Raw genomic sequence first — 26,993 nt, forward strand, 5'->3', positions numbered from 1 at the left:
CATAAGAATGGTATGTCAATATCGGGTTAGCATTCATGGGTTTACATGAAAATCGACTATGCTATAACACCATTTCTACATTTTTTTAGGTTTAGATGACATTCGCAAAATATAATAAGTATTAAGAGAATTAAATTAAAGGGAAGCGTCTAATGTGTTGACTCCGTTTACTAAGCAATTATTGTGTTAAGAACTTAAATACAAAAATGATGCTGCAGGATGAACAGCTTAGTGATATCACGAAATGTATTTGTTAAAAACAAGTTGTATAAATAACAAGTAGTTTCATTGTTCACCGCAGATAAATTGTTTTAATTCAATAATTGAATTAAGGAAGGGATATTAGTACTACAAATTTTACGTTGCAGATCTAAGATAATTTGAAATTATTAACGAATATGTATATGGGATATAAAAGTGTTTCAAAACAAAATCCTAGAGAAACTGCAGGTATATTGTCATTTTTGACGTTTGGGTAAGTGCTTAAAATATATTTCATGCTTGTTAAAATGTGTTAACCTATCTGATACATTAACATTTTGCCACATCAGGTGATTTATTTGAATGTATTATGTAGTAGCCCTTCCGATAAAACAGCCAATGCACGTAATCAACGTCGAACGTATTGCCACATTCAGTTTATAAAAACGTAAAATAGCATTTAATCTCAGGGCAATTTTTTTCATTTTACTAACTACCATTACTAGTTAAAAAGAGACAGAATTAAGTCTGGCGTCCGACATGTAACTGATTTGGTCGATGAAATTGGATTGGTACTGGTCGACACCGTTGTCGTATATCAATGTAAATATAATAAAAGAACTCTAACCTACAAACTGTTGTGGCTATTTAATTAACTGTAGTTTAGGCCCTTTAATAGACACGCATTAGATGTAACATTATAGGTTAGAATAAGTGATATATAAAGTTATTTTTGTTTCATTATTTAATTTACCATTAGTATTTTGTTCTCAAAGTTAAAATAAAGAAATACTTAAATTTGGTGCGGCAATGCATTATAAATTTTGATGACGTGCATTAACTGTTTTATTGGAAAGAAAGGTTTTACAAAACCATTTAAAAATTTATACAAATATAAGCTATCGGCAAAACAGAATCTTCTGATACCGACATATTATTATTTTGACAGGTATACATTGGAATTATTTAAAAAGGGTTTGAAGGGTGGTTTGACAGAAAACGATATTTATGAAATACCAGACAATTGCGAATCAAAAAAGTGTGCACTGAAAACGGAAAACGCTTGGAAGGAATGTAATGAAATATTCCCATTGTTATGGAAAAGATTTGGAAAAACTTACTTAATGTATTCAAGCATTCATTTAACATGGCTTTTAATCAACAGGTATGGATTTATCAAGTTTCTGACTAACGCCTATAGGTGATTCATTTTTTCTAGTTGTATTAGGCCGTATGCAATGAGTCGCTTTATTTCTTATTTCGATAAAAGTCAGTCAAGTTATACTAAACAAGATGCGTATTATTATGGAGGAATTGTTATATCGTTGTCAGTGATCAGATGTGTTTGGATTCACAACTATTTCATGCTTGAATGCATTCTAGGCCTACAAGTTAGAACGTCGATCTCGTCGTTAGTATATCGGGTGGGTATTTGAGGAGTTTTATCGATGCCTTCTATGTATAGTCTATCCAAATTTGGTGTGAACATACGTCATCTCAATTTATGACGTTAAAACGGTGCTATGTTGCCACATCAACTCTGAGTTTTAGTTTATTTTGTCTTTGACCTATAACAAAATTCTAATCCAAATAAAATAATGAAACAAAAATGTTATTTTTTTAATTTCATTTTAATTTATTGTAACATTATAGAACATCTATAAATACAGTTAATTATACGACCACAATAGGTTATATGTTAGAGTTATAACCTCTTATCATTATTGTTTTCAAGAATTTTGCATATCCTTGACAACCGGACGACTTTGGCAGCTCATTCGTCTATGTGTTCGAACTTGCATTGTGTCTCTTTTTAACTAGAATATAATGAGAAGGAAAATATTGTCTAATTTTTAAACGAACGAATTTACAAATTGCGGCAGGCAATACATTAAACATTTTGATGACGTATGTTCACAGCAACTTTGGATAGACTATATTACTTAATTCACTTTAATCAATATGTTTATTTTATGTCAAAATTATTTTTAATGTTGTCATTATAATAATTACCTTTTGCTGGTGTTTTAAGAAAATTTTAAAGCTAAGCCCTCAAATTGGAAACGCCAAATTGGGAAATTTGGTGACTATTTTAACAAAAGACATTAGATCGATTGTTGATAACATGTGGCCGATGAGTGACCTATTTATAGGCAGTATCCAGCTTATTGTATCCAGCTTCCTTCTCTATATGAAGATGGGATATCCAGCATTGTTGGGAATAGTCATATTATTATCAACTATAGTCATACAAGGTAGACACTTCTTATAACATAAATTACTAGGTAAGGCGGTTATGCATTTTCTTAGGCGGCTTATATATTTATTTATATATTTTTATTGGTCTTTACTGACTAACCTAACCCTTAACTGAAACACTAGTTATATTTCTAGGAAAAGCCGTTCTTACTTTATTTTTTCTATTTCTTTGTTTATTTTTTCTGCTATATACACTTCACTATATTACATGATCAAATGGTCTCTCCTCATGTCTCTTTGTGAGTCTCTTCATTTCCTCAGTATCTGATGATCTCTATATAAGAAATCACACCGAAAAATCTGTTGCAGAACTTATTTGGGTGTCTATGTATTTGGTTGGTCAACATTAAATTAGCTTTTTTAAGAGATTCTATTTTAATTTCGACGCCTAAAATTATCTTAATTATCCAAAGTCTATCCAAAGTTATTTTGTACATACGTCATCTAAATTTGTGACGTCAAAGCGTCAGTTTTTTATAATTTCTGATAGTTAGCTCTATCTCCCAAGCTGATCTTGATTAATTACCCGCTTCGTATGAGGACGGTTGTTTTTTCAGTAAATTCAGGATTATACTTTTCATTTTTTAAAATATTTCAGTAACCGGGTCCATACTAATATTCAATTAAAATAAACTGTTAAAATCTGTTCCTTATTCCTGTTAAAATAACTGATTACAGAAGCAAACTGTTCTGTCTGGATTCGGAATTTTTAATCAAAGTAATAATAAACAGCAATTTGAAATTTATCAAAACAAGCAAAGCGTTAAAATAACGATTGCCGGTTTATAACCTCTTATCATTGCTATTTTGAAGAATTTTGCATAACTTTGAAAACCGGATGGCATTTATAGGCTAGTTCGGTTACACGTTCGAACTTATCAGACAGTATTGTGCCTCAGCAACTTTGAATAGACTATATGTGAGTGTTGAGTTCTGTCACTTTTGTCGCGGTAGTTTTATGTTGTCGTCAGTCCCTGTCAGTCAGTCGCCTATGATGTTTTACCATGTTTTTCGTATGCTGTCATCACTGTGGATACTGTTGCTCGCAAAACGACTGACAGGATCACATATTTCACCGATCGCTTGTATTTACCGTCGTAGAATAAAACGTACAACACACTGAAATATAACCTTCAAGACTTGCCACGTAAACTGAGCAATATATACGCGTCACATTATTTATACTGAAGTTGCGTTGCCAACATGCAACAAGAATTACTATATTACATGGTGTTCATATAACTTTATTTATTCCCTGTACATCTCCACAGCCTTATTGAGTAGGACGCTGATGCGGATGCGCTTGAAAGTGGGAAAGATGGCCGATACTCGTTTAGAGATGACCAAGGAAACCGTAGCATCATTAAAAATGATTAAAATGTATACATGGGAGGATTTTTTCCAGAAGAGAATTTGCGATGCTAGGAAGTAAGATATTCCCTGCTAACACATCAACGTGCATCCAATCTGACATGCTTTTCAGAAAAGAAATGAGAGCTACATTGAAAGCCTGGTACCTGGGGGTTATCTTAGTGAACATGGGATGGTTGGTGGCTAAGATGAGTTTCCCAACCTTGATACTCATTTATTTACGGCTAGGATATACGATTGATACAGAATTCCTTTTCTACGTTTTGAGTTTATATAAGGTAAGTAGAAAATGACGATTTTAGGCTATCCACAAATTGATTCAGAGTCTTAGTAATAGTAATCGTTGAGTTTGAGCAACTTATGATGATCTACAATATGAGTTTCCTTTTGAATATTAAGTGTGACTAGTGGTATTGAAGCATGACTAGACGACCTCGATGACTTATTCTTCTACCAGGTGTACCGGAAAGTCATTACCGGTTTTTATAAAAGATGTCGCTTGGCTTAAGTATATGTAAGATGTTTATCTGGTCGGTCGGAATGTGTGGCTGTTGACACGATTGTTTGTCCGAACACTCACTACTATTTTTGTGGAAAGAATTCGCACGAGAACAGAACAGAACAGTCGTCGTGGTGGTATTTTATAGCCGGGAACCGCATGGTACTAATCCACCAGCGTTGCCTACCTTTGAACTTAATGTAGATGTTATAGTGGTGGCCTAAAGGGTTTTAGCGGCCGCTACATTAGTCCTTTTCTAGCGGAGCCGCCCTGGAACGTACCTCCATGCGGTGCAGGTTCCTGAGCACACCCACAATCATGCAATCAATCGCCCAGGGACTGCTTATGAAATGGGGGTCCAACCTTAGTCAGGAGATTTTCGGGATCAGCTGCCATCGAAGGAGTAGCAGGATGTAGTTCATCTTGGGGCGTTCCAATTTGTTTTAGGGTACCTATAAGTGTACGGGTGCCTTACGTTTCGTGGTGCAAGGGCGTTGATGTCATGCATGATGGGCTTCTGTGGTATTCGTCCATCGCGCTAGTCCCGTGTGATAACGTCGAGCATGTGATGATGACGGGTTCCTCGCGCTATTATTCCATGAACGTCTCGAGCGCGTGGTTCCTGTTGACTTGGTTTATCCGTCAGGTACTTCGATTACGTTGGGGTCACCAATTGTGGGAATGTTCGTCTTGTCGGTCGGAATGTGTGGCTATCGACGCGATTGTTTGTCTTAACACCCACTATTATTTTTGCGGAATGAATTCGCACGGAGACAGAAAACACCGACTGAGTAAAAACTTGCTTATTTCGATCTTAAATACCACATGTGGTCGATGGGAGGATGGACAGGATATTAGGTTAGGTTAAGAAAGTACGGAAGTGCTATGGAAGTGATACTGTTACAAGGGGTAGAGAAAAGAGAAAAAAACGTTGTCGTGGTGGTCTTTTACAGACGGGAACCGCAGGGTACTAATCCACCAGCGTTGCTAATCTTTGAACTTGTAGATGTTATAGTGGTTATAGTAGCATAAAGGGTAGTAGCGGTCGCTACATATACAATGTTCGGATTTTACACATATGTCATTTAATTTTACTGACATCATGCTTCAAAACTATACATTTAGTATTTAATAGATCAAATTATGTTCTATTACGGATATTATGGATAAGGAAATATGGATGTTTTCGAAAAAAAAAGTTATGCTGATACAAAGTTGTTAATATTTTAAAGTTCTTCACTATAGTTTAATATTAAAATAAATACTAAACAGTTTAATGGATATTTTCACAGGATCTCGGTCACGTTATCGGCGCCGTGATTCCAACAGGATTCCGGTTTACTGCTGAATTATATGCATCGGTGAAACGAATCGGACGTGTCTTATCACTGGAGGAGTTTGAGAAACAGCCACCCCGTTCTCTGGTAACAACGAGAGTGTTTTCAACGAACACTTTTGATAGATGTAAACATGTTTTAGGTCGGTAACCCTCGCTTAGAACTTAAACAAGTTTCGATCGTCACTCGTCAAGACACCATCCTCAAAAATATCTCGTTTACTATCGACGAGCCGGGACTGTACGTTTTAACTGGTCCCTTGGGTTCTGGGAAATCCACATTGTTGAAAGTCCTAATGGAAGACTGTATAGGGGTGTCAGGGTCGGTGATGATTAACGGCAGAGTGAGTTATGTTTCCCAGGAGCCCTGGTTGTTTCCGACCACGATCAGGAGGAATATATTGTTTGCTGAAGTGTTCGACAAAGTTAGATACGAGAGGGTCATGAGCGTATGCTGTTTGAATCAGGATTTGAACTCTATGACTGACAGAGATAACACCGTGGTAGCAGGTAAGTGATTTCTCTATTTATATGTTCTGATCATTTCTTTTTCATTTCAAAAATGTATTTGAGAAAAAATGGTACAAAGTATATTAATCAAAACATTTTCCATAATTTTTAAAAACTTTTTCTCATCTTTTTGGCAACATGGCCATATCGTGTCGAAATAACGATGTCGGTTTAACACTTCCTTAGTATTTCGAAACCGTGTGTCAGGAAATCCGTACTGTATCGATCTGAAGAAGCGGCAGTCACGTACTACTCATAACACAGAGTAGGAATGCCGAAAAATATCGATAGATCGATCCTTTTGTGGCCTATATTATTCGATATTTTTTTTCAGAAAAGTATCGTTAGTTCTAAAGGAGATTATCAAATTTTGAGTTTAAAATGAAAACATCGATATTAAAAATCTAAGGTTTTTGAGTATCGAACTTGTGTTATACTCTTTACCCTTTTGATGAAGATTAAAACTGGATCGCAAAAATTTACGAAGAAGAAGATACGAAAATCTTCTAGTTGTCAAAAGAATTTTGCCTGGCAAATTGGGGTTGGAGTGAACAAAATTAAAATTATTAAAAAAATATCAATATATTGACGAATAAAAAATGTCGATACCAAACGTCGCAAAATTCACTTGATATACGGATGGAAAAAATTTTAAAACAAAAGTTCGGTATATGTATTGAATTTCTTCTGCTCTAGTCAAACAAAAGTTCGAAAAAAAATAAGTTTTTAATATTAATATTTCACTTAATACTTGCATTTATACCTTTTGAAACTTCTTGGAAAAAATATCGATATCGCGATATCCTTAGCTTGTAATAGACCTTGCAGGTCCCAACATTTTGTGAATACCATGGAATATACTGCTACGTTGTCGATATGAATAATTTTCCTGTATTTGGGCTGGCACTGTATGCAGTAGATCCCTTTCCTTTTTTTTCGCCCCAATTGCCACGTTGAAATTTTCAGTCAAATCATGTGGCAACTATTCTCGCTTCTTTAGAATCCCCCCATTGTAATTTAAATATTTGGAAACAGTTGAGATTCATCAACTGCTAAGCTGCCAGTATTTTAAACACTTTACCATGTCATCTAGCTGCTCTTGAACGCGCGCCTGGTGATGATCTTATGAAGTTAGGTAAGCCGTGTCATCAGCGATTACTACTTTGATGTACGTTCTTCTTGGAATGATTGGATTGTTAGAATGGCTGTGGAACGCTGGACTTAACATTTTTCCGACTTCCGGAGAGACAGGAATGTATCTTCATCTGTGATGAGTTTTTAGGTTATTTGGATGATAAACACTTTTGAGCTAAAACTAAACTAAAACTAAAAACGAGTGCTAAAACGGATCTACTCTGAACAACAATGTCTTATTGTCTCTAAAGCTTGACATTTAACTTAATACTTATTTCGTATTTAATTTGGAGATCGAACTGAACAGACTGATAGTCCGAAGGCGAAAATTATTTTTAGGAGTCACGTCAATATGCGAGTGTTTCCATAACGCTGGGAATGTTGCAGCCTCAGGAAAGAGTTGGCTATACAACGTGGGGCAAAAGTCCCGCTACCGCTTTGATTGCATATAACTTTGCTCTAAGAAAAGATAAGTAAGTTTGGTTTTCATAAAAAGTTTATTTGGTCTTTAAATTTTTTCGTTATGATTTTGTTCGTTTCGTTATCAGCTCTTTTTAAAGCATTTTTCATGACATCCTGCAACATCTGATGCTTGAATTTCTTCCATTTTGTGACGAATATTGTCTTTAAAATGTTGAAGCGTTTGGGGCTTATTCACATAAAGTTTTGATTTCAAAAACAGTCTGGTGCTGTTAAATCCGGAGATCTGGTTGGTCATGCTAAATCGCCACTTCGCGAAATTAGTCTTCGTGGAAAAACATCATCATCGTCATTAAACGTCATTCAATAATTGAATTGTTGAACGAGCCATATGTGTTGTGGCCCCATCTTGCTGAAACCATATGCCCTCTAATCCTTGCTCTTTCAAGAAAATGTCTAGTCATGTCTTGATACCATTCAGCAGTAACTGCAACAGCTTGGTCATTTTCAAAAAAATAGGGATTAATGATGTTTCCAGCATGAATACCACACCATACAGTTGTATTTAGTGGATGCAATAATGTGTTCCCCAATATCGACTGTTCTGTTTATTGACGTGGCCACTTCAACTTCACCACACTATCGCTCATTATCAATTTAGACGAAAAATCTTAAATTTCACCAGACAGCCTTAGGATTACACTACTATACTCAACTCGTTGATCATGATCATCGGTAGCAATTTTTGGACTAATTGAATTTTTACGGGAACATTTTCAAATCAGATTTCAAAATTCGCCTTAAACTGCCTGCAGAAATGTGTAACTGGGAACAACGTCTCCGAATCGATGTTTCTGGAGACTCTGCAACACTATCGCGCACCACAGTCACATTTTCAGCGTTACAAGAGCTCCGTTGTCATCCAGAACGAGGCCTGTCTACTGTCATACCGTACTGTCGAAAATTGTGAGGCACTGGACGATTAGGATATTTTTGATGCAATTTCCGCTGAGTGGCAATAATGGAACGATTATTTTCAATAAATATTGTCAATATTTCTGCCCGTTCTTGTCTTATCCATAATAAAATTTCGACGTCTACACAAACAATAAAGCGAAACTGAGTTAGACGTCACATAACCAAGATGGCGCGCAATTAAAATAGTAGCGGGACTTTTGTCCCACCTTTTATTAATCATCTCAGCGACCTGCTTATGTGGAATCTTTCTGAAATGGATGACGGATTTTCTTCGAATAATTGTTGAAAATTATTGTCTTTTTTGACTTCCCAAATCCAAAACCGACAATTGAGATATGACGAAGCAGAATCACCTGATGACTGATTGTGTCCTCTACTGTGCAAAAATGTTACAACATCACCCTCGTTTGATATATTTTCAGCATATACTAACTTGGTGTTTTGATTGATAATAATTTGTTCGTCATTTACAGATGGTGGCTTGAACCTTAGCCGTGGTCAGCAGGCTAGAATAAACTTGGCCAGAGGAATATATCGGAATAGCGATATCTATCTTCTGGATGACCCTCTGTCAGGCCTGGACGTCCGAGTGCAACAAGATATCATCAACAACTGTTTAAAAACCTTCCTGAAGGATAAAATCGTAATATTCGTCACCAACAATATGGATCATTGCGAACATGCTAAGAAGGTGTTGGTCTTGCAATCTGGCTGCATTACCATGTGTGATAACGTCAAGGCTACACCACAATGCCGTCTTGACGGGGGTTGTGATATCGTTGATGTAGAGAGGAAGGATCGTTCTAATTATTGGAGGGAAGAAATATCTCAAAATATTTACCGCGAAGAAAACAACTTAGGCGGGGTTAACTTAAAGAACTACATAAGATACGTGCGTTATGCCGGTGGTTTCTTGCTGTTTGGAGTCATCGTTGGTATTTTCGTCGTCTCTCAGTTCACGGAAAGTTACTCGGAGAAACTCTTATCCAATTGGTAAGTATTAATTATTATAATATTTGATTATTAACTAAGCATTTCATTAAAACAAAATTTTACCATCGTATTTATTGAAGCGTAGAACACGTATTTGATTGAAAAATGTAAGTGAATTTAAACATTTATTCGTGAACTACTTTAATTACAATTACAAATAATACAATACATATAAAACAGATACAAATAATAAGATGTAATATAATGATTTTAGGTTATTTCGATGATAAACACATTTAAAAAAACTATTATATTTAGTTTTCTTCACTTTTAAACTATTAAACTAAAACGAATCTAGTATAAACAAACAGAAAACACGTGTTATTTTCTTCAAAGCTTTTCTACAACACTTACTCACTTCATTTGACAATGAAATTCTTCAACAATTCTTATTTTAAGGTGAAAGTCCGAAAACAATAATGATATAAAGTTTTCGTTCTTAACATAATACGAGGGTCACTATTTATACTTCGGGAATTGGCAACACTGTTGTCATGTGGGTCCATCTGGCGGTTCCATCGTAAAATTTGACATTTTTGACGATATACGTACTCAGAACATTTTGTCGCACGGACGCTATTTGTTTATTTTATATTTAGTTGAAAGTTTCGTCTCGGCAAAAAATGGAACTGAATCGTGAATATTTTCGTGCGATGATTTTTTTACCATTTTCGATGTAGATTATCACAACAAGAGTGCATCAATCAACATAATTTGAATTTTGGCGATGAAGCTCCATCAAAAACCACCGTGTATCGCTGGTTTAGTGAATTCAATCGTGGTCGTAGTTCGCTGTCCGACCAGTTTCGTGAAGGTCGCCCAAAATCTGCTATTATGGCAGAAAACATCGATTCTGTGTGCGAAATGATTAAGCAAGATCGTCATGTCACCTATTGAGAGGTTGAGGCATCCCTAAGCATTGGTTCCACCAGCTTGTGATTTTACATGAACACTTAGCTGTGCGAATACTATGTTGACGATGGATCCCACACAATTTGACAATCGCTCAAAAAAAGGCTCGTGTCGACTGGTGCAAAGAAATGCTTCAGAAATTCAATCGCGGTGCTTCGAAAAACGTTTATAAAATCGTGACAGATGACGAATCGACTGTATGGGTATTCCAAGATGAACACTGGATTGTCCTTCATCATGACAATGACAAAAAAAATGGACACATACAAAACTAATTACAAATAAAAAAACAATTAAATTTACAATAGAAATAAAACGGCAAGAGTAGTATTATTAAGTACTTTATTGAATATAATTTTATTGAATTTTAATTTATAAACGATATCTGTTGGTGAAAATGCGAAGTATCAGATAAATGTGTCATCGTTATGAACATCAAACAAGTATTAAATAACCTAACCTAATTATTATATTCACGTCTTGATAGTCTTTCATTTAGTACTATTAAGTTATTCAGTATATACAAACAGATAGAAATCATGGAACACTAAAAATTTCCAACATTCATTACTTTTTTTGCTTTATTTGAAGGAATCTTTGCTGTCAAAGCACATCAAACGCTTTTAGAAGTTTACTGCGATGCAGCTTAGTCATATCGTGTCTGTTTTGGATTCAACGATTTAAAAGTCGCGATTTTGATGTTAATAACATCCTGGAGTAACAAAATAGTTAGAAGGCAATGATTTACAAAACTTATTGGACCTAAACCCAGCTCAAACTCAAAAGAGACTTTCCAGCGGTTTACTAATTGGTGAATCGACTGTTTCCAGATGATTCAAGACAAGGAAAAATAACTATTGAAAAAGAAAAATAATAGTCTATAGAAGCTAGAATAGTCCCGGTCATCGCGCCTTCTATTTGTACAATACGGTACATGTTCCTACAGATACCAGAAAGATTGAAAATGTTTGTAGATGATTATGCGAAATTCTTTGATTAGTACATATTTTTCTCAAGAGATGTCTTTTTAAAGTTAAAAAATTATCAAAAAGATGCAAGGACCCTTGTAAATACTGATTAGCCTTGTAAAACATAGATTACCTCATGTAACATTTGAATCTGATTATAGTTAAATACCACAATGCAAAAACAAAACTGTACATAACTGCATAGAAGTCGTAGCTGCATTTGGGAAATAAAACTTTTCGATTTCTATTAAATTTTGCATGGACATACTTCCAAAATCAATTATTAGGTACTACCAAAATACCTTGTTAATATTTGTCGAATTCTGTAAATAATATACGACTTAATTTTAGGGTAGACCGTCAACACAATACATCACATAACTCTGTACAGAAACAAGACTCTAACGAAAGAGACCAATTGTTCAATCTGTATCTGATAGTCATTACCTGTTCAGCCGCCCTGGACTTGATTAAGAGTTATATTTTTTTGGGATACTGTCGAAGAGCTGCTATAAAGTTCCACAACATCATGTGCAACAGGATCATAAACTGTAGAGTATCATTTTTGGACACCCATTTTATAGGCAACATATTAAACAGGTAAGTAACAAGTCAGTTGAAATCCCCGGCCTGGCACATAGATGGCGCTACTAGAATTAAATCGATATGTATTTTAGTTATCCCTAACCCTCAAAAGATGCGTGTATATATTTGACAGCTGTCGAATCATTAGTTTGTGAATTATAGCATTTTGAGTAAAGTAACTTTTGATATTGTGAAAAAAATTGATGAAAAGGAATTTCGCGTGTTGATAAAATATTGATTTTTGAAGGGAAAAAATACAGTTGAAGCAAAAACTTGGCTTGATGCCGAGTTTCCGGACACTGTCCCAGGAAAATCAACCATCAAGGATTGATATGCTAAATTTAGACGTGGTGAAATGAGCACCGAAGTCGGTGACCGCAGTGGACGCCCAAAAGAGGTTGTTACCGACGAAAACATTTAAAAAATCCACAAAATAATTTTGAATGACCGTAAATAAAAACGTGAATGAAATATCAGACACTCTAAAGATATCAACTGAACGTGTATATCATATCATTTACGAATATTTGGGTATGAGAAAGCTCTGTGCAAAGTGCCATTGCCGCGCGAGCTCATTTTTGACCAAAATCAACGACGAGTTGATGATTCGGAGCAGTGTTTGAAAATGATCAAGTGTAATAAATCCGAGTTTTTGCGTCGATATGTGACAATGAATGAAACATGGTTCCATCATTTCACTCCGAAGTCCAATCCACAGTCATCTGAGTGGACTGCACACGATGAACCCGCCCCAAAGCTTGAGGCAACCGACGGCTGGCAAGGTGATGGCGTCTGTATTTTGGAATACGCATGGAAACATTTTCATTTACTATTTTGAAAAAGGAAGGAGCATTAACAGCGGCTGTTACATAGGGTTATTGGACCGTTTGAAGGTCGAAATCGCCGAAAAACGGCCGCATTTGAAGAAAAAGAAAGTGCTGCTTCACCAAGACAATGCACCGTGTCACAAGTCAGTGAAAACGATGGCAAAAATCTATGAATTGCTTCCTCATAGACCGTATTCTCCGGATCTGGCCCCCAGCGACTGTTTCCAGTTCTCAGATCCCAAAAGAATGCTCGCTGGGAAGAAATTTCCGTCGAATGAAGAGGTTTTTTTTTTTTTTTTTTTTTTTTTTATACTTATAATGCATTATTATTACTCTTCGTGAGTCCACAATCTGCCCTATTGGCAATAAGTATTTCTTCTGTTTATATTATATATACATGGCATGTAGAAAATCACTTCATTAAGCAATCTTCTGTATAAAATATTATCTTAATTAATTAGTCTTATTCTAATGCTTATTCTAAACTCTACATATGTCCAGTAATCAGATCAGATGGTGTTAAACGTTTTAGTCTACGCACTTCACTATCACGTCGCATATTTAGCTGATTAGCGAGTACATTGGGATGCACTGACATTCTTTCGAAGTACTTCACACAAACACGTTGGATTACACTCGTTATAGGTTCTAGAGGAATATCGCGTTGTATCACTTTATTTGAAATATAGTACGGAGCATCAACAATGGCACGCAACACCTTATTTTGGAACCGTTGAATGATGGATATATTGGATTTGCTAGCGGTACCCCATAGTTGAATTCCATATGTCCAAATGGGCTTGAGTATAGACTCATACAGCAATACCTTGTTATCTAATGATAACTTGGATTTGCGCCCAATGAGCCAATACATTTGATATAATTTTAGTCCTAGTTGTTTCCGTTTAGAGAGTATGTGCTTCTTCCAGGTTAGGCGCCGATCTAAATGCATACCAAGATATTTAACATGGTCTGCTTGGGGGAGTTGACGATGATTAATATTTACTGGTGGACATGTTCTTCTACGCAGGGTAAACGTTATATGCGTGGATTTTGATTCATTGGCTTTAATGCGCCATGTCTTCAACCATAATTGTATTTGCTCCAGGTGGGTTTGTAGGTTTATTGATGCTGTGACTGGATCTTCATGGGATGCTAAGATTGCTGTACCGTCTGCATATGTTGCCACAGTAGTTATTTTTGTGGTGGGCAGATCAGCCGTATACAGAAGATACAGTACTGGACCCAGTACACTACCTTGCGGAACTCCTGAATATATGGGATTTAATTCGGTATGTTCATCGCCTTGATTTACAATAAAATGTCTGTCAGTGAGATACGATTTTAGTAGCTGATAGTCCGGATGAGGGAGAAGTTTCTTTAGTTTAACCTGCAAGCCCGTATGCCATACTTTGTCAAAAGCCTGAGATATGTCTAGGAAAGCAGCCGAACAATATCTTTTGGCATTTAGGTCAGCGTTTATTTGGTTTACAAGTCTATGCACTTGTTCTATAGTCCCATGCTTATTGCGAAAGCCAAACTGATGTTCTGGAATAATTTTTCTTTTTTCTATTATATAGTTTAGTTTTTTTATGTATAACTTCTCGAAAACTTTCGAGATTATTGGTAATAAACTTATAGGTCGGTAGGAGGTCACATCTTCTGGTATTTTTCCTGGTTTAAGTATCATTAATATTTTAGCTACTTTCCAGATACTAGGGAAGTAATTAATTCGTAGCATAGCATTAAATATATATGTTAATAGTTTTATAGCCTTTTCTGATAGTTCTTTTAAAATTTTGCCAGTAATTAAGTCATAACCAGGAGCTTTTTTAATATTAATCTCTCTCATTATTGTATGTTTAACTTTTTTGACCGTTAATTTCTCGTGCGGTAAATCCATTTGAAATGGGGAATCTAGAAAGCTAGTAATTTTATTTTCGTCATCTTTATGTAGCTGAGACTGGAAAGGTTTAAAAACATTTTTTAAGTGTTTTGAGAAAATGTCGGCCTTCTCTTTATTGCTTCTCGCCCAATTATTTTCGCTTGTTTTAATAGGTGGGTTATGCTGCTGGGATCTCCTAAGCTTTTTTGTTGCTTTCCACAACGAATAGTCTGTAGCCTCAGTTGATGTCAAGTTTTCTAGGTATTCTTGAATGCCTTGGTTCTGTTCGATTTGGATTAGATCTCTCAGCTCTTTTATGGCCCTATTAAATTTTCTTTTATTCTCTTCAGTCCTTTGCTGTTGCCAATTTCGTCGTAACTTTCTTTTTTCTGCTATCTTTTTCTGTATTGTACATGATATATGTGTATTTTTTCTTGGAAATGTTTCAATGTTGGGAGTCGCGGAATATGCTGCCTCCTGTATATTTTTTGTAAGATTTATTGCTGCTATTTCTATATCCATTTCAGTTTGTAACGGTAAGTTTAGAGAGATATTTTGGTCTAAGTTTTCTCTAAATGAGGGCCAGTTAGTTCTATTATTGCACAGAGAAGGGGGTTTATCTTTGATGGTAATTTTTGAAGAAATTGTTACTATTATTGGTGAATGATCAGAAGACAGGTCGAAACATGATTCTGCCTGACACTTTTTTGGATCAATATTTTTTGTAATACAGAAATCTATTGTATCTGGTTTTTTATTTCTGTCTGAAGGCCAATATGTTGGTTCACCAGTAGAGATATGTTGTAAGTTATCTATCCTTATGGCTTTGAGCAGTTCTCTACCTTTTGAGGTTATTATTCTTGAACCCCACATTAAATGTTTTGCATTATAATCTCCTCCTGCTATAAATCTATTACCTAGCGTACGGAAGAATTCTTGAAATTGTTCTGCCTTGTTATTATGTTTGGGTGGGCAATAAATCGCAGAAATTGTTAATGGTCCATGGGCTTCCTCTATGGTTATACTGGTGGCTTGCAGGTAGTCTTTGCGGAATTTTTCTTTTTCGAAATGCTTTATATCATCTCGAATTATTATGGCTGTACCTCCATGTGCTTTATCATCAGGGTGATTTGTATGATAAAGCTTATATTTAGGAACTTTCAAATAATTTTTGTCCGTAAAGTGTGTTTCGGAAACCATCATAACGTCAATATTTTGTTCAATTACGAACATTTTTAGTTCCCTGGCGTGTTGTTGGAGCCCATTGGCATTCCAGACGGCGATTTTGTAGCTATTGGTTTCAGGCATTAGGCAAGTTTGCTTACGACGGTTGTGAGTAGACCAAGCATCGTACTCATTTGATCCATTAGTTTGGCCATCATATTTTCTAATCTTGAGATGTTGCTAGTTTCAGTAGGTTGAGATATTGTCTCTCGTTTTTGTGCTGAACCATTTTCAACTATTTGGGCATAAGTTATGTCTGGTTGACTTGTTCTGGTGGGTAGATTGGCAGTAGTGGATTGTTTTTGTTGATGCCTTTTTTCCCTTAAGGCAGGATAGAGTTTCTGCTGTAGTTGCTTGTGAACTGCGCAACCCTTGTAGTTCGCTGGATGATTTCCGTTACAGTTAACACATTTCACTTTTTCATCGCGAACTTTACGAGTACAATCTCCTGTCTTATGTTCTCCTGCACATTTTACGCATCTATATGATTTGCGACAGTAAGTCTTTGTGTGCCCGTGCGCTTGACACCTTGTGCATTGTGGTATAATTCTTTTTATATGTGGTGGTTCGCATTTAATAATATTATTTTCCAATTTGGTGATTTCATACACCGCCTTATTGTTTCCATTAGGTTTTATGTCTATATAAAACATAGGCAGAGGTTTTTTTGTCGTGTGATGTCGTATATTGTGAATATTTACGACCTCGTGGCCTTTTTCAGCTAGTGCTACCTTGATGGTGTTAAAGTCCGTCCCGTGATGTAATCCTTTTAATACGAATTTAAATGTTCTCTCGGATTTTGGCCTGAATGTATGGTATTGGGTGTTTCTTTCATCTAATTCTTTTATAAGAACTTTAAAGTGATCCGCTTCGAACAATTGGATTTTAATTGTTTCATAGCTCACTGTTTTAATTGTCTAGTTCGTAGTAATGGTTTTTAATAAATCATGGATGTTTTTTATTATTCCTACCTTATAGACTGTTATTGGTGGTGGTTTGGGAACAACTTTTTCAGGGCTTGGTTGTATGTTCTCTTCAATTTCTTCCGACAGGTTGCTAAAACTGTTTTTTGTCTCTATCGGTTTCTGCAACCAATAGTCACTGATTCTTGTTTGTTTCCTCGCGATTTCTTCTTCTGGACTTCTCAATCGTTTTTTGTTAACGACTGTAGTCCATTCTGATGGTGGAGTTTGCGTTATTGCTGTTTGTTCTAATCTTATATCAAAGTGTGCAGGTGATTTGGTTGAATCGCTATGGTTTGCCATTTTTTAATTTTTAATATTTTATTTAATTTACTTCCAGAGGATAAAAAAAATAAAATAAATACATTGTTTATTTCACGCACTTCATTTTTCACTTACGTTATTTTAGCACTAGTTTTTTACTATAAATACTATAAATGAATTTCAAAAGGACTGTTGTAAAATAAGATGAAATTATTTTAAACACTAATAAAAATGAGATGCAGTCCTTTTGTCTGGTCACGTAAACACGTATTCACTACACTTTAGGTCCACTGAGAGACGGATAGCCGCATCTGTTATGCGTTTTTAACACTCAATTAAATAACCGTAATAAAATACTGGGTTTTTTTAAAGAAAGGTATCTTTTTATAGCTTGGACCGTATTGAAAATACGTCTTCACCCCACGAAGGTTGGAACTGAACTGAATGAAGAGGTGATCACCAAAACTGAGACCTATTTTGAAGCAAAGAACAAATCGTACTACAAAAATGATCTCGAAAAGTTGGAGGGTCGCTATAAACAGTGAAGGGAATTATGTTGAATAAAAAAAAATAATTTTGCCATAAAATGTGTTTTACTATGATAGGCCGGGGACTTTTCAATTGACTTGTTAATTCTTTGGCAATTTCTGATTCTCATTCTCGCTATATCGTGGTTTATCGCTGAAAGTCCTTCCTCAAGTTCTTGATTGTAGCTGAGACGGTTGTTTTAAAATACTCTTTTCTGCATCCCGATTCGTTCAAAATTTCGGGTAAGGAAAGACTCTTTCAGCTAGGAACTTCTTCTGGCGATAGAACGCATGCGTTACGGACTCTTAAGAAATGCTCGAAAATTCCACGAGCTCGGGCCTTCTTCAAGTTTATTGTTATAGCCATTATACGGGGTCCTCTACCTGGTCTAACTTCTTACACACTTCGTCTAGCCCCGATACCTGAACCCCTATTATCCGGAACACTCGGCAACTTTGCTCGTTGCCTTTCTTATCTTGGTCTAACTTCACCAGATATTCGATACAATGCTGTATTTTATATTGTAAAGGTCAAGGTCTTAATTCTTTTCTCAAAAAACAATTAAATGGTCTAATAAATTAAACCTAAACTATACAAAAGTTCTACCACCATAGTGAGAAATGGTGAGAATACAGCTTTTCAGTCTTGAAGCAAATTCGTGTTCAACAATTGTCCGAAGAGCAAAAGGATTTTTGGTATGCAGAGGGAATTTGGTTAATGTATTATCTCCAATCTGGTAAATCAATAAAATCACATTCTTATTGTAAGTTTTTGAACAAAGTGTATGTAAGCTCGTGAACAAAATGTTTAAGAAAAACTTTGTTATCGATCAGGACCATTTGATTGACACTGAACTCGCGTTTCTTTTCCGCGGACTTACTTGACATCCAAGGAAAGAAGGAACTCTATACTTCTATGCAATGACTGATATACTATATCCAATAAAACAGCTAATACGTGTTATTAACATTTATGATGTTAGCACGTCGTAATGCTGCCGCATTAACTTTTCTTAAGTAAGTAAGAGTTTTGGTTTTCAAAGTTTGTCGACTGATAACCTCTGATTATTATCACTAATGTTTTGAACAACTTTGTTTTGACATTTGACAATATTGTCGACCAGTACCAATACAAATCATATTTTACAGTCTTTTCTGTGTCTCATTTCTTTCTCTTTTTAACTAGGGTAAAATGAGAAGGAAAAATCCGCTCCAAGTTTATTGACTATGTTATTGAAAGGACTATAAGTCACATATCAAAATAACCAAAAGCATTCGTACCTTTGGGATCAACAAACATTAGAAAATCTTAATTGACTATTGATTATTTGTTTCAATTATTGCAAAAGATCTTTAAATAATTAAAATTGTCTTTAGGAAAAGCCTTTAATTTCCAAATTAAGGATAGAATGAAGGACATGTATCTGTTATTTAAAAAAAGTAAAGAATTGCCAATGGAAATTTTGTATAAATTAACTGTTAAAACCCGTTAGTTTTCTTAAATACAATGTTAATTATATTCATTATAGATTTTCATACGATCTGGACAACATTGATGAGGTGTTTCCTATGTTCTTCATGAACATTATAAAGGTACTTTTATTTCGCTAAAATATCCGAGAAATATTAATTCATATTATGATTTAGGCTTCACTGTCTGTTGTTGGAGTATTGTTACTGATTTTCTCAGTTAACTGGTTGTTTCTATTGATGTCATCGTTGGTGATCATCGTAATGATCGTACTGAGAATGCTATATATTCCTGGAGCTCGAGGATTAAAGAGACTAAGTGCTTCAAGTATGTATATGCCAAAGGTACTACTAGTAGATCGTGTAGAAAGATATAAAATATGTTTTAGCTCGAAGTCCTTTGCTGGGGCACATAAACGCTTCTCTTGATGGTTTGACAACGATAAGAGCCTTTCAAGCTCAAGAAATCCTCACCAAGGACTACGATCAACATCAAAACACCAATACATCAGCGAATTATATGGAAGCCACCACTTCACGTGCTTTTGGGTTTATTATGGACACAACGGGAGCCATGTTTGTTGTTATGGTCATCATAACATTCTTGTTCATAGATATAGGTGAGAAAAATGAACTAAAATCGCTCTATCTTTCTTATTAAATCTCTCTCTAGCTAAATATTTAAAGGATATTATTAAATATTAAACCTAAATATGTCTTCTTACTTTCAAATGCTAATGTCAGAAATAGTAAGTCTTTTGAAATAAATGACAATCGCGAGTTTTATAAAATTGTTTTCTAATCTAGATGAAGAAGGTGGTTATGGAATTATACGATTTGTATTTTTTGGTGAAAAAAGCTGTAGAAGGACGAACACAGGGGAAATTAACCTCAAGGAGCGTTCCTTTTCTTTAATACCCATTTGGCATGACGGAAGGACTACATAAACAACAACACGGTGTCCTACGTATTTACGTAACTTCTCTACATATTTCTTTTTTTTTCTATTCAAAACTATGTTAGTAAACATTAAATAATTTATAACAATTGGGCTTAAAAATTAATTTTAAATGATTTGCAACAGATGGTGTTAGTGCTTATGTTACCAAAAAAATGTCAGTGCGTTGAAAATGTCTGAATTTGTACCGAGTAAATAGCATTTGCGGAAGTTTTACTTTTATACCTCAATTTAAAGAAAAAGCTGGCTGGAGGTCATCGAATTTCAACATGTGAATAGTGGTTTTGACGTTTTAAAAGTGCTGATTTGACACCGAAGACAAAGAGTCTTTTGTCTCTGGAGAGACAAAAAAATTATTTGAAGGAGAGCTTTTGAAGGCAGTATTCGATAAACCATCAATGTGGGCTATCGACTGCAATCGATGCACTTGAGCTAAGCACTGTACGAAAATCGGCCAGAATACGAGCAAAGATGGCAATGACCCCATGTTGCGAAACCGGTGAAAACATACTTGGAAACATTAAAAGGGGAAGTGCTGCCCCACTCGCCGACCTTGCGACTTTTTCCAGGCAGTTTTCCAGACCATGTTCCATCTGATTACTATATGTTCCCACATATTTGTTTTTCCTTTGAGATGATATTTTTAAATTGCCTGAAAGATGAGAAATAGTAGCGGCTATCGATGGACAATACTTTAAATAAAATGCATTGCACTGACTTTTCGAATTTAAAAACAAATCCTTTCAAACTAATTTATAGCCTGATATATAACTATACTCAAAGATATTTTATACGTACGTCATCTAAATTTGTGACGTCAAAACTGAGTTTTAGTTCAGTTTGGCTTTGACATAAAACAAAACAATAATCTAAATAAAACAATTAAATAGAAATATTATCAAATATAATTTATTTTAACATTATAGTACATCTAAAACTGCAGTTAATTATATAGCCACAATAGTTTATAGGTTAGGATTATAACCTCTTATCACTATTTCTTTCAAGAATTTTACATACGTCTGACAACCGGACCTCTTTGACTGGCTCATTCGTTTACGTGTTAGAACTAGTCAGACAGCATTGTGTCTCTTTTTAACCAGAATACAATGAGAAGGAAAATATTGTCTGATTTTAAACGAATTTACAAACTACGATAGGCAATACACTAATCATCTTGAATATGTATGTACAAAAAACTTTTAATAGACTATATCTGTAATATTGCTATAACATCAAAATATAAGCATTGAAAGATTCGTTGGTTAAATTAGACAATGAGGAAAACTGACATTATCGGCGAACAAGAGATTGAGAGAATAATTTTAAAATGATGTAATTTATTTGGTGATATACTAAAATTACATGGTATAATACAAGTGATAAGAATTTTTGTTTAGATTTATGAATAATATTAATTATTAGAAGAATATTTTTAGATAATATATTTTCGTCACATATAGGCTACTAGGCATACAGATGCAGCTTCCTATAGAAAATAGTAATTAATTTTTATATATCTCTAAAAATATATAATTGCGGCTTTTTAATTTGTAGCGTAATTGTAAATAGGTAGTAATGTGTAACATTACCGTTGGACATTATCGACTACATACATATATGATTGTTGACTTTAGGTAACTTATAATACTAGGTGCTTATATAGAAATCTATAACATAATTCGGAATTTTCGAGGAGGTCAGGTTAGATGGCGCCGTTGTTGTTAATCCGAAATAGTTCAGGCATTTATGAGCAGATGGTACTATGCTAATTTCAAAATAATAATTTATAGTATATTTAATAATTATTACCATTTGTTATGTATAATTAAAAGTAACGTTTTTGCATTTCTAAAGTAATTGTTGATTCAACTCTTATGCAACTAACAATATAAATTAAAGGCAGCGATTGAGATAAACTGGTGTAACACTAACGATTTCATCCAGTTTCAGTCACTCAATACAATTTCTTCTTATTTTCCAGATAATACCGTTGGTAATGTAGGCCTGGCCGTTAGTCAGGTTTTTCAGTTAAGTGACACCTGTTTATGGTTCATCCGAGCATGGGCTGAGCTGGAACAGTGCATGACGTCCGTTGAGAGAGTGGTGGAATATTCGGAGGTCCCCAAGGAGGAAAATAATGATACAACGCCACATGGGAGGTGGGGTGTAGGCAAAGTGGAATATAAAATGGTCAATTTGTCTTACAGAGCAAAACATCCCATCCTGAAGGGTGTAACTTTCGTTATAAGACCTCGAGAAAGAATTGGTATAGTTGGTAGAACTGGTGCCGGCAAATCTTCAATAATATCCACTTTATTCCGTCTTTACGATTATCAAGGAGATATCCTGATCGATAACGTCAACACATCGACATTGCCTTTGCGCTACTTAAGATCTCATCTATCCATAATACCCCAAAATCCTTTAATCTTCAAGGGAACTCTTCGTGTCAACGTTGATCCTCTGGAACGGTATCAAGATGACGAGATATGGCAGGTCCTGGACCATGTCAAACTAAAGCACCTGGTGCCAACTTTGGACGTGCCCTTGAAAAACTTGAAATTGAGTACTGGCCAGTGTCAGCTCCTATGTTTGGCACGGACGTTCCTCGCCAAGAATGATATCGTCATCTTCGACGAGCCCACGGCCAACTTGGATGCGACCACCGATGACGTTATCCAAAAACTAATCGATAATTCTTTTACTGATTCCACCTTGATCATGATAGCGCACCGTTTAGATACCGTGATGAAATGCGATAAGGTTATGGTGATAGCGGATGGACGAGTGTGCGAGTTTGACCATCCGGATATACTGCTTCGAAACGAAAATGGCATATTTCGATCTATGATAGAGACTAACAGTGTCCACTGTAGGTGATTTTTCAGCTTGCGCAATTACGTCAGCTTATCACTATCAATAAAGACGATACTATGCACCAGATTCCGATTAGATGGTTATTAGAAGTTAATTTTTACTAAATAACAAAATAGTTCACTTTACCACTAGTAATATTAAGGGTAATTTAACTTTAACAGTGTAATTAAGATTTCTCAAATTATGAAGCCATTATGTATTTAATTTGTTTTTATAATAAAATACTTTAAATAGTGAAAGTGTTATTGAGAATTATATTTTCTTATATATTAATGTTTTTAAAGGTTTTTATAATAATATTTTGTTTTAGTTATATAAATTTTATAAATATATATTATAAGCATGAAAAATAAATATGATTTACGGCGATAAAAAAATTAATGATATTTGAATAATATTGTGAGGAGGAAATAATTTTAAAAATTATATCAAAGTTATGGAAGTTTCCTCGTGTTTAGATAACTAGTAATACTTTAAATGTTGACTGAATTTTATTCTGCGGAAACTTATTAACTAATACATATTCCCTAAATACACTCCTTCATTGCTAATTAAGCATTTCCCGTTTGATACTGATGGTGTCACAAAACCGTTATTGTTATATACCCAGAGAATGATATCACGGACATTGCTGGTCGCCTAAATGCTCTAAGGCTCTATTTGAAACATTCTAAGGAATAAAACTTTTTCTTTTAGTGCAAAACGCCATGTATTAAACATTAACTGGCTTCATAATCACATCTAAATTAAGGCAATTTATCGGACAGGTGGATTTATGCAGTATCACACATACCTTTTACACCTTTTCAATAATTCAGCACGTCAGGATTCGGCAGGTGAAATGTTGCCAAGATGCCGCGATTGACGTTGATCTCGGATTTATAGGGTCGACCAAATAAAATGAAAACTTATTTTTTTTATTTTAAAAGTACTCGTTATTATTCCGATTTCTGACACTTTAAATCAATATAAAATTTTTTATTAGCTTTCTGATCGTTAATTTAAAACAAATTGTTTTTTATTTTATAATAATTCAAGTAAACTAAGATTCATTAATCCAAATTTGTTAAAAAACTGTTATATGTTTAGTACAATTATTAATTTATTTTTATTGTTATGTTGTACTTGCAATGCACGATCAAGATGAGTACGGGATATATACATCAGTATGTATTTCCCAAATTAAAATTAAATTAAACTACTTAAACCAAAATAAAAAATAATACTTATAGTAATTCAATAAAACAGCCAATGCATGTCATCCAAGTTTATGACATCAGCACGTTGCAATGTTGCCCCATAAACTTAAAATTTTTGTTTACAACATTTGGCGCTCTGTAAACTCTTGTTTTGAATATTTTTGTAGAGAACAGCGTCGATCGGTATCAATATTATAGTACGTTCAATATAATAGTGAACTCATATCATCTGAAACGATGACGTTAAAACTTCGCAATTTTGCCTTATCAACTTTGAGTTCTAGTTCATTTTGGCTTTGGCATATAACAAAATTCTAATCTAAAGAAAATAATTAAACTTATACTATAAATAACTAAAACCAATAAAATAATCTTATCGAATACAATTAATTTTTCTGTTCTAAGTAACTGAACGAAAACGCAATTAATTTTTGATTTTGCCTAATAGCTTCAACATCTTCAATATCTACATCATATATTCCATATCGTGATGACGTGTGTTCGCTGTTATTTTGAATAGATTCTGACCGACTGATTCGGTTACATGTTTCATGGTTACGTGGCACAGCAGACAGCTTTCTGTCTCTTTATAACCAGGAGACTTTAAGTAGTAAAATGAGAACGAAAAATCTGCTCAAAGTTTAAAACAATGTTTGCATTTTTATAAACAACATTTGGTACTATTTTTGACGTACATTGGCTGTGTTACTGGAAGGACTATACATTATACAAGTTCCTATGGTTTTGGGTTAGTTCATTCTTCAGATATACTGAGTTTTGTTCAGTATTTGCATTGCTCAGTTTTTCTGTGATTCATAGGTCTGTTTTGAATTTTAGTCATCGTGTAATTTCTTCGTTGGTTACGTAGTGATAAATATTTTTAATTAACTTTGTCTTGGCAGCGTGGTGAGCCCACAAGTCCATATAGGCTTTATTATTGATTAATAATATTATAATTATTCGGTTGATAATTATTTTGGGGACACTATATGCATTATACACCTTGCCGAGAGAGTCTGACAACGCTGTAATGCAACAAACGTGCATAGCTAAACGTCAGCGGATATCTGTCAGTAGTAACAGAGCCAGACAGTTAGTTTGCGCTAGCGATGGCGTTGGTGTGGAGTCTGGTTCGTAAAAAATAAAGAGAAAAATGCGACGGACATAAGTTGTGCTGTGATTTAATCGAAACACGATGCCCAGTACGCCTCTTCGCGTTGTTTGTTTGTGTGAAAACCGTTAGTTTTGCGTCCTATCGTTTCGGTAGTGTTATTTGTTGTTGTATTGCGGCTTTTACCTGTAGAATTTATATGCCAATACATCAAAATGAGCGGATTTAAGTGTGTTTTGCTGTTTGTCGTTTATTGTGCTTTTATCCAGGTATGACACAGTGTAGTTGTATGTAGCTTTAAATTTTCAGACTATGCATTTTGTTTATGTCTTGCGGTGACGGCTCAAGCCTGAAACTTTCGCGATATTTTGAGTCCACTAGTATTTGTTACCCGCTGAAAGCCGTGATCGTACAGCAAATACTACTAGACACTTTCTCTTTTTCTAGTTTACTGGCGTTATTCTGTTTTGTATCGTTTTAGAATAACGTTGCGACCAAAAAAAAGTCCTTCCTCAGACTCGCGAATCGATTTAAATTAATCAGCCTTAACTTACGAAACCGATTTAGTTTGAACTGGGAAAAAATCGACTGCAATTTTTAATATTGCATTGTGTCGTTTTTTTCTCTGTCCCCAATAGTAATTAAAATTCGGTTTATATTTTTGTGTATATCATTTGCGCCTTCGTCGTAGCTATTCTCTCGGAACGTTTGTGTTTTGGGATTGTTTTTGTCTAATGTCACTGCGAATTGTATTGCTGAAGGGAACCGTGTAATGGAACCAAAAATTGTTAATTCTCGCCTTGTTTTTTTACTACCTGTTTTAATTGAGATTTATTATATGTCTTTAGAATATTGACGCCCAATAATCATAAACTAAAAGGCGACTAGTCTAATTAACAAAAAAAATTCTTCCTTCAAATATTTTATATATTGCAGTTGTCAATATAGTTTCCTACTATAGAAATTCAAACAGTCTAATGTCTCTACAATATTTTGTAACAAGGTAATATAATAGATATTTGTTTTAGCTATGACTGCTTTAATAGATGACATTTTTTACTGAAAATGACCTTTCTTGTGAAATATTTATCAAAGAGAGCCAGATCTGGCCAGTGCGATGGAGCGACAAGCTACATTCATTTCAGTCGGTGCAATTTTGTAATCGAAACCAAGCGTTTTGGACAATATGCAATATTTTCTCAGTTTCTACATTTAAGATATCAAATAATTATGCGTCTCAAATTCGGATATTAAAACTTTTCCAAATTGCTGTTGTATTTTTGTGTATTTCAGTCCATTTACATATTTTTGTTCGATTTTAGATAGTTTTCCGTGTGCCGGGATGAATTAATGTTTCAACTATTATCAAACAACGACGCAAAAACTGTTTATTGCATTGAACATTGCCAAGTAGCACTCTGAATCATCAACACATTGTTGTTTTCGATCGATATTCCAATCGATGTTTTGTAACAAGGATCTGTTCTAAGCTCTAACGCCGTACAGAGCATATACATAAC

At 34.7% G+C, this 26,993-nt stretch overlaps 2 protein-coding genes across 14 annotated transcripts in view; both read left to right on the top strand.

Moving 5' to 3' along the window:
- The first annotated feature begins 230 nt into the window (after positions 1–230).
- On the top strand, positions 231–23,402 carry LOC143191362 (putative multidrug resistance-associated protein lethal(2)03659). Of its 3 annotated transcripts, XM_076396343.1 has the most exons (15): positions 231–475; positions 1,151–1,366; positions 1,421–1,625; positions 2,234–2,456; positions 3,732–3,888; positions 3,944–4,109; positions 5,623–5,754; positions 5,810–6,176; positions 9,182–9,701; positions 11,933–12,181; positions 19,385–19,448; positions 19,503–19,653; positions 19,715–19,945; positions 20,133–20,300; positions 22,268–22,394. In XM_076396343.1, exons 1-14 carry the CDS (start codon positions 399–401, stop codon positions 20,270–20,272), a joined length of 2,898 nt encoding a protein of 965 aa, XP_076252458.1. In that variant the 5' UTR covers positions 231–398; the 3' UTR covers positions 20,273–20,300; positions 22,268–22,394. The 3 variants fall into 3 exon arrangements, with proteins under 3 accessions (XP_076252458.1, XP_076252456.1, XP_076252457.1); XM_076396341.1 differs by lacking the exon at positions 20,133–20,300 and having other exon boundaries at positions 22,268–23,402; XM_076396342.1 differs by lacking the exons at positions 1,151–1,366; positions 1,421–1,625; positions 2,234–2,456; positions 20,133–20,300 and having other exon boundaries at positions 419–475; positions 22,268–23,402.
- Positions 23,403–25,433: 2,031 nt separating this feature from the next.
- Ptp10D (Protein tyrosine phosphatase 10D) overlaps positions 25,434–26,993 on the top strand; it is an 89,439-nt gene continuing 87,879 nt past the window's right edge. For 6 of the 11 annotated variants that reach the window (XR_013004485.1, XR_013004487.1, XM_076396338.1 and 3 more), the window contains exon 1: positions 25,435–25,742. Coding sequence is in view for 7 of the 11 variants with exons in the window: in XM_076396338.1 (XP_076252453.1) it covers positions 25,689–25,742 (54 nt within the window). In the remaining 4 variants the exon portion in view is untranslated. Of the gene's footprint in view, positions 25,743–26,993 lie in introns of all 11 variants that reach the window. The other 5 variants (XR_013004486.1, XR_013004488.1, XM_076396340.1 and 2 more) reach the window with 1 other exon arrangement.

This window comes from Rhynchophorus ferrugineus, unplaced genomic scaffold, assembly GCF_030347505.1.
Source record: "Rhynchophorus ferrugineus isolate W39M unplaced genomic scaffold, kcgeb_rfMv2 rfM2, whole genome shotgun sequence".
NCBI classification, from domain to species: Eukaryota; Metazoa; Arthropoda; class Insecta; order Coleoptera; family Curculionidae; genus Rhynchophorus; species Rhynchophorus ferrugineus.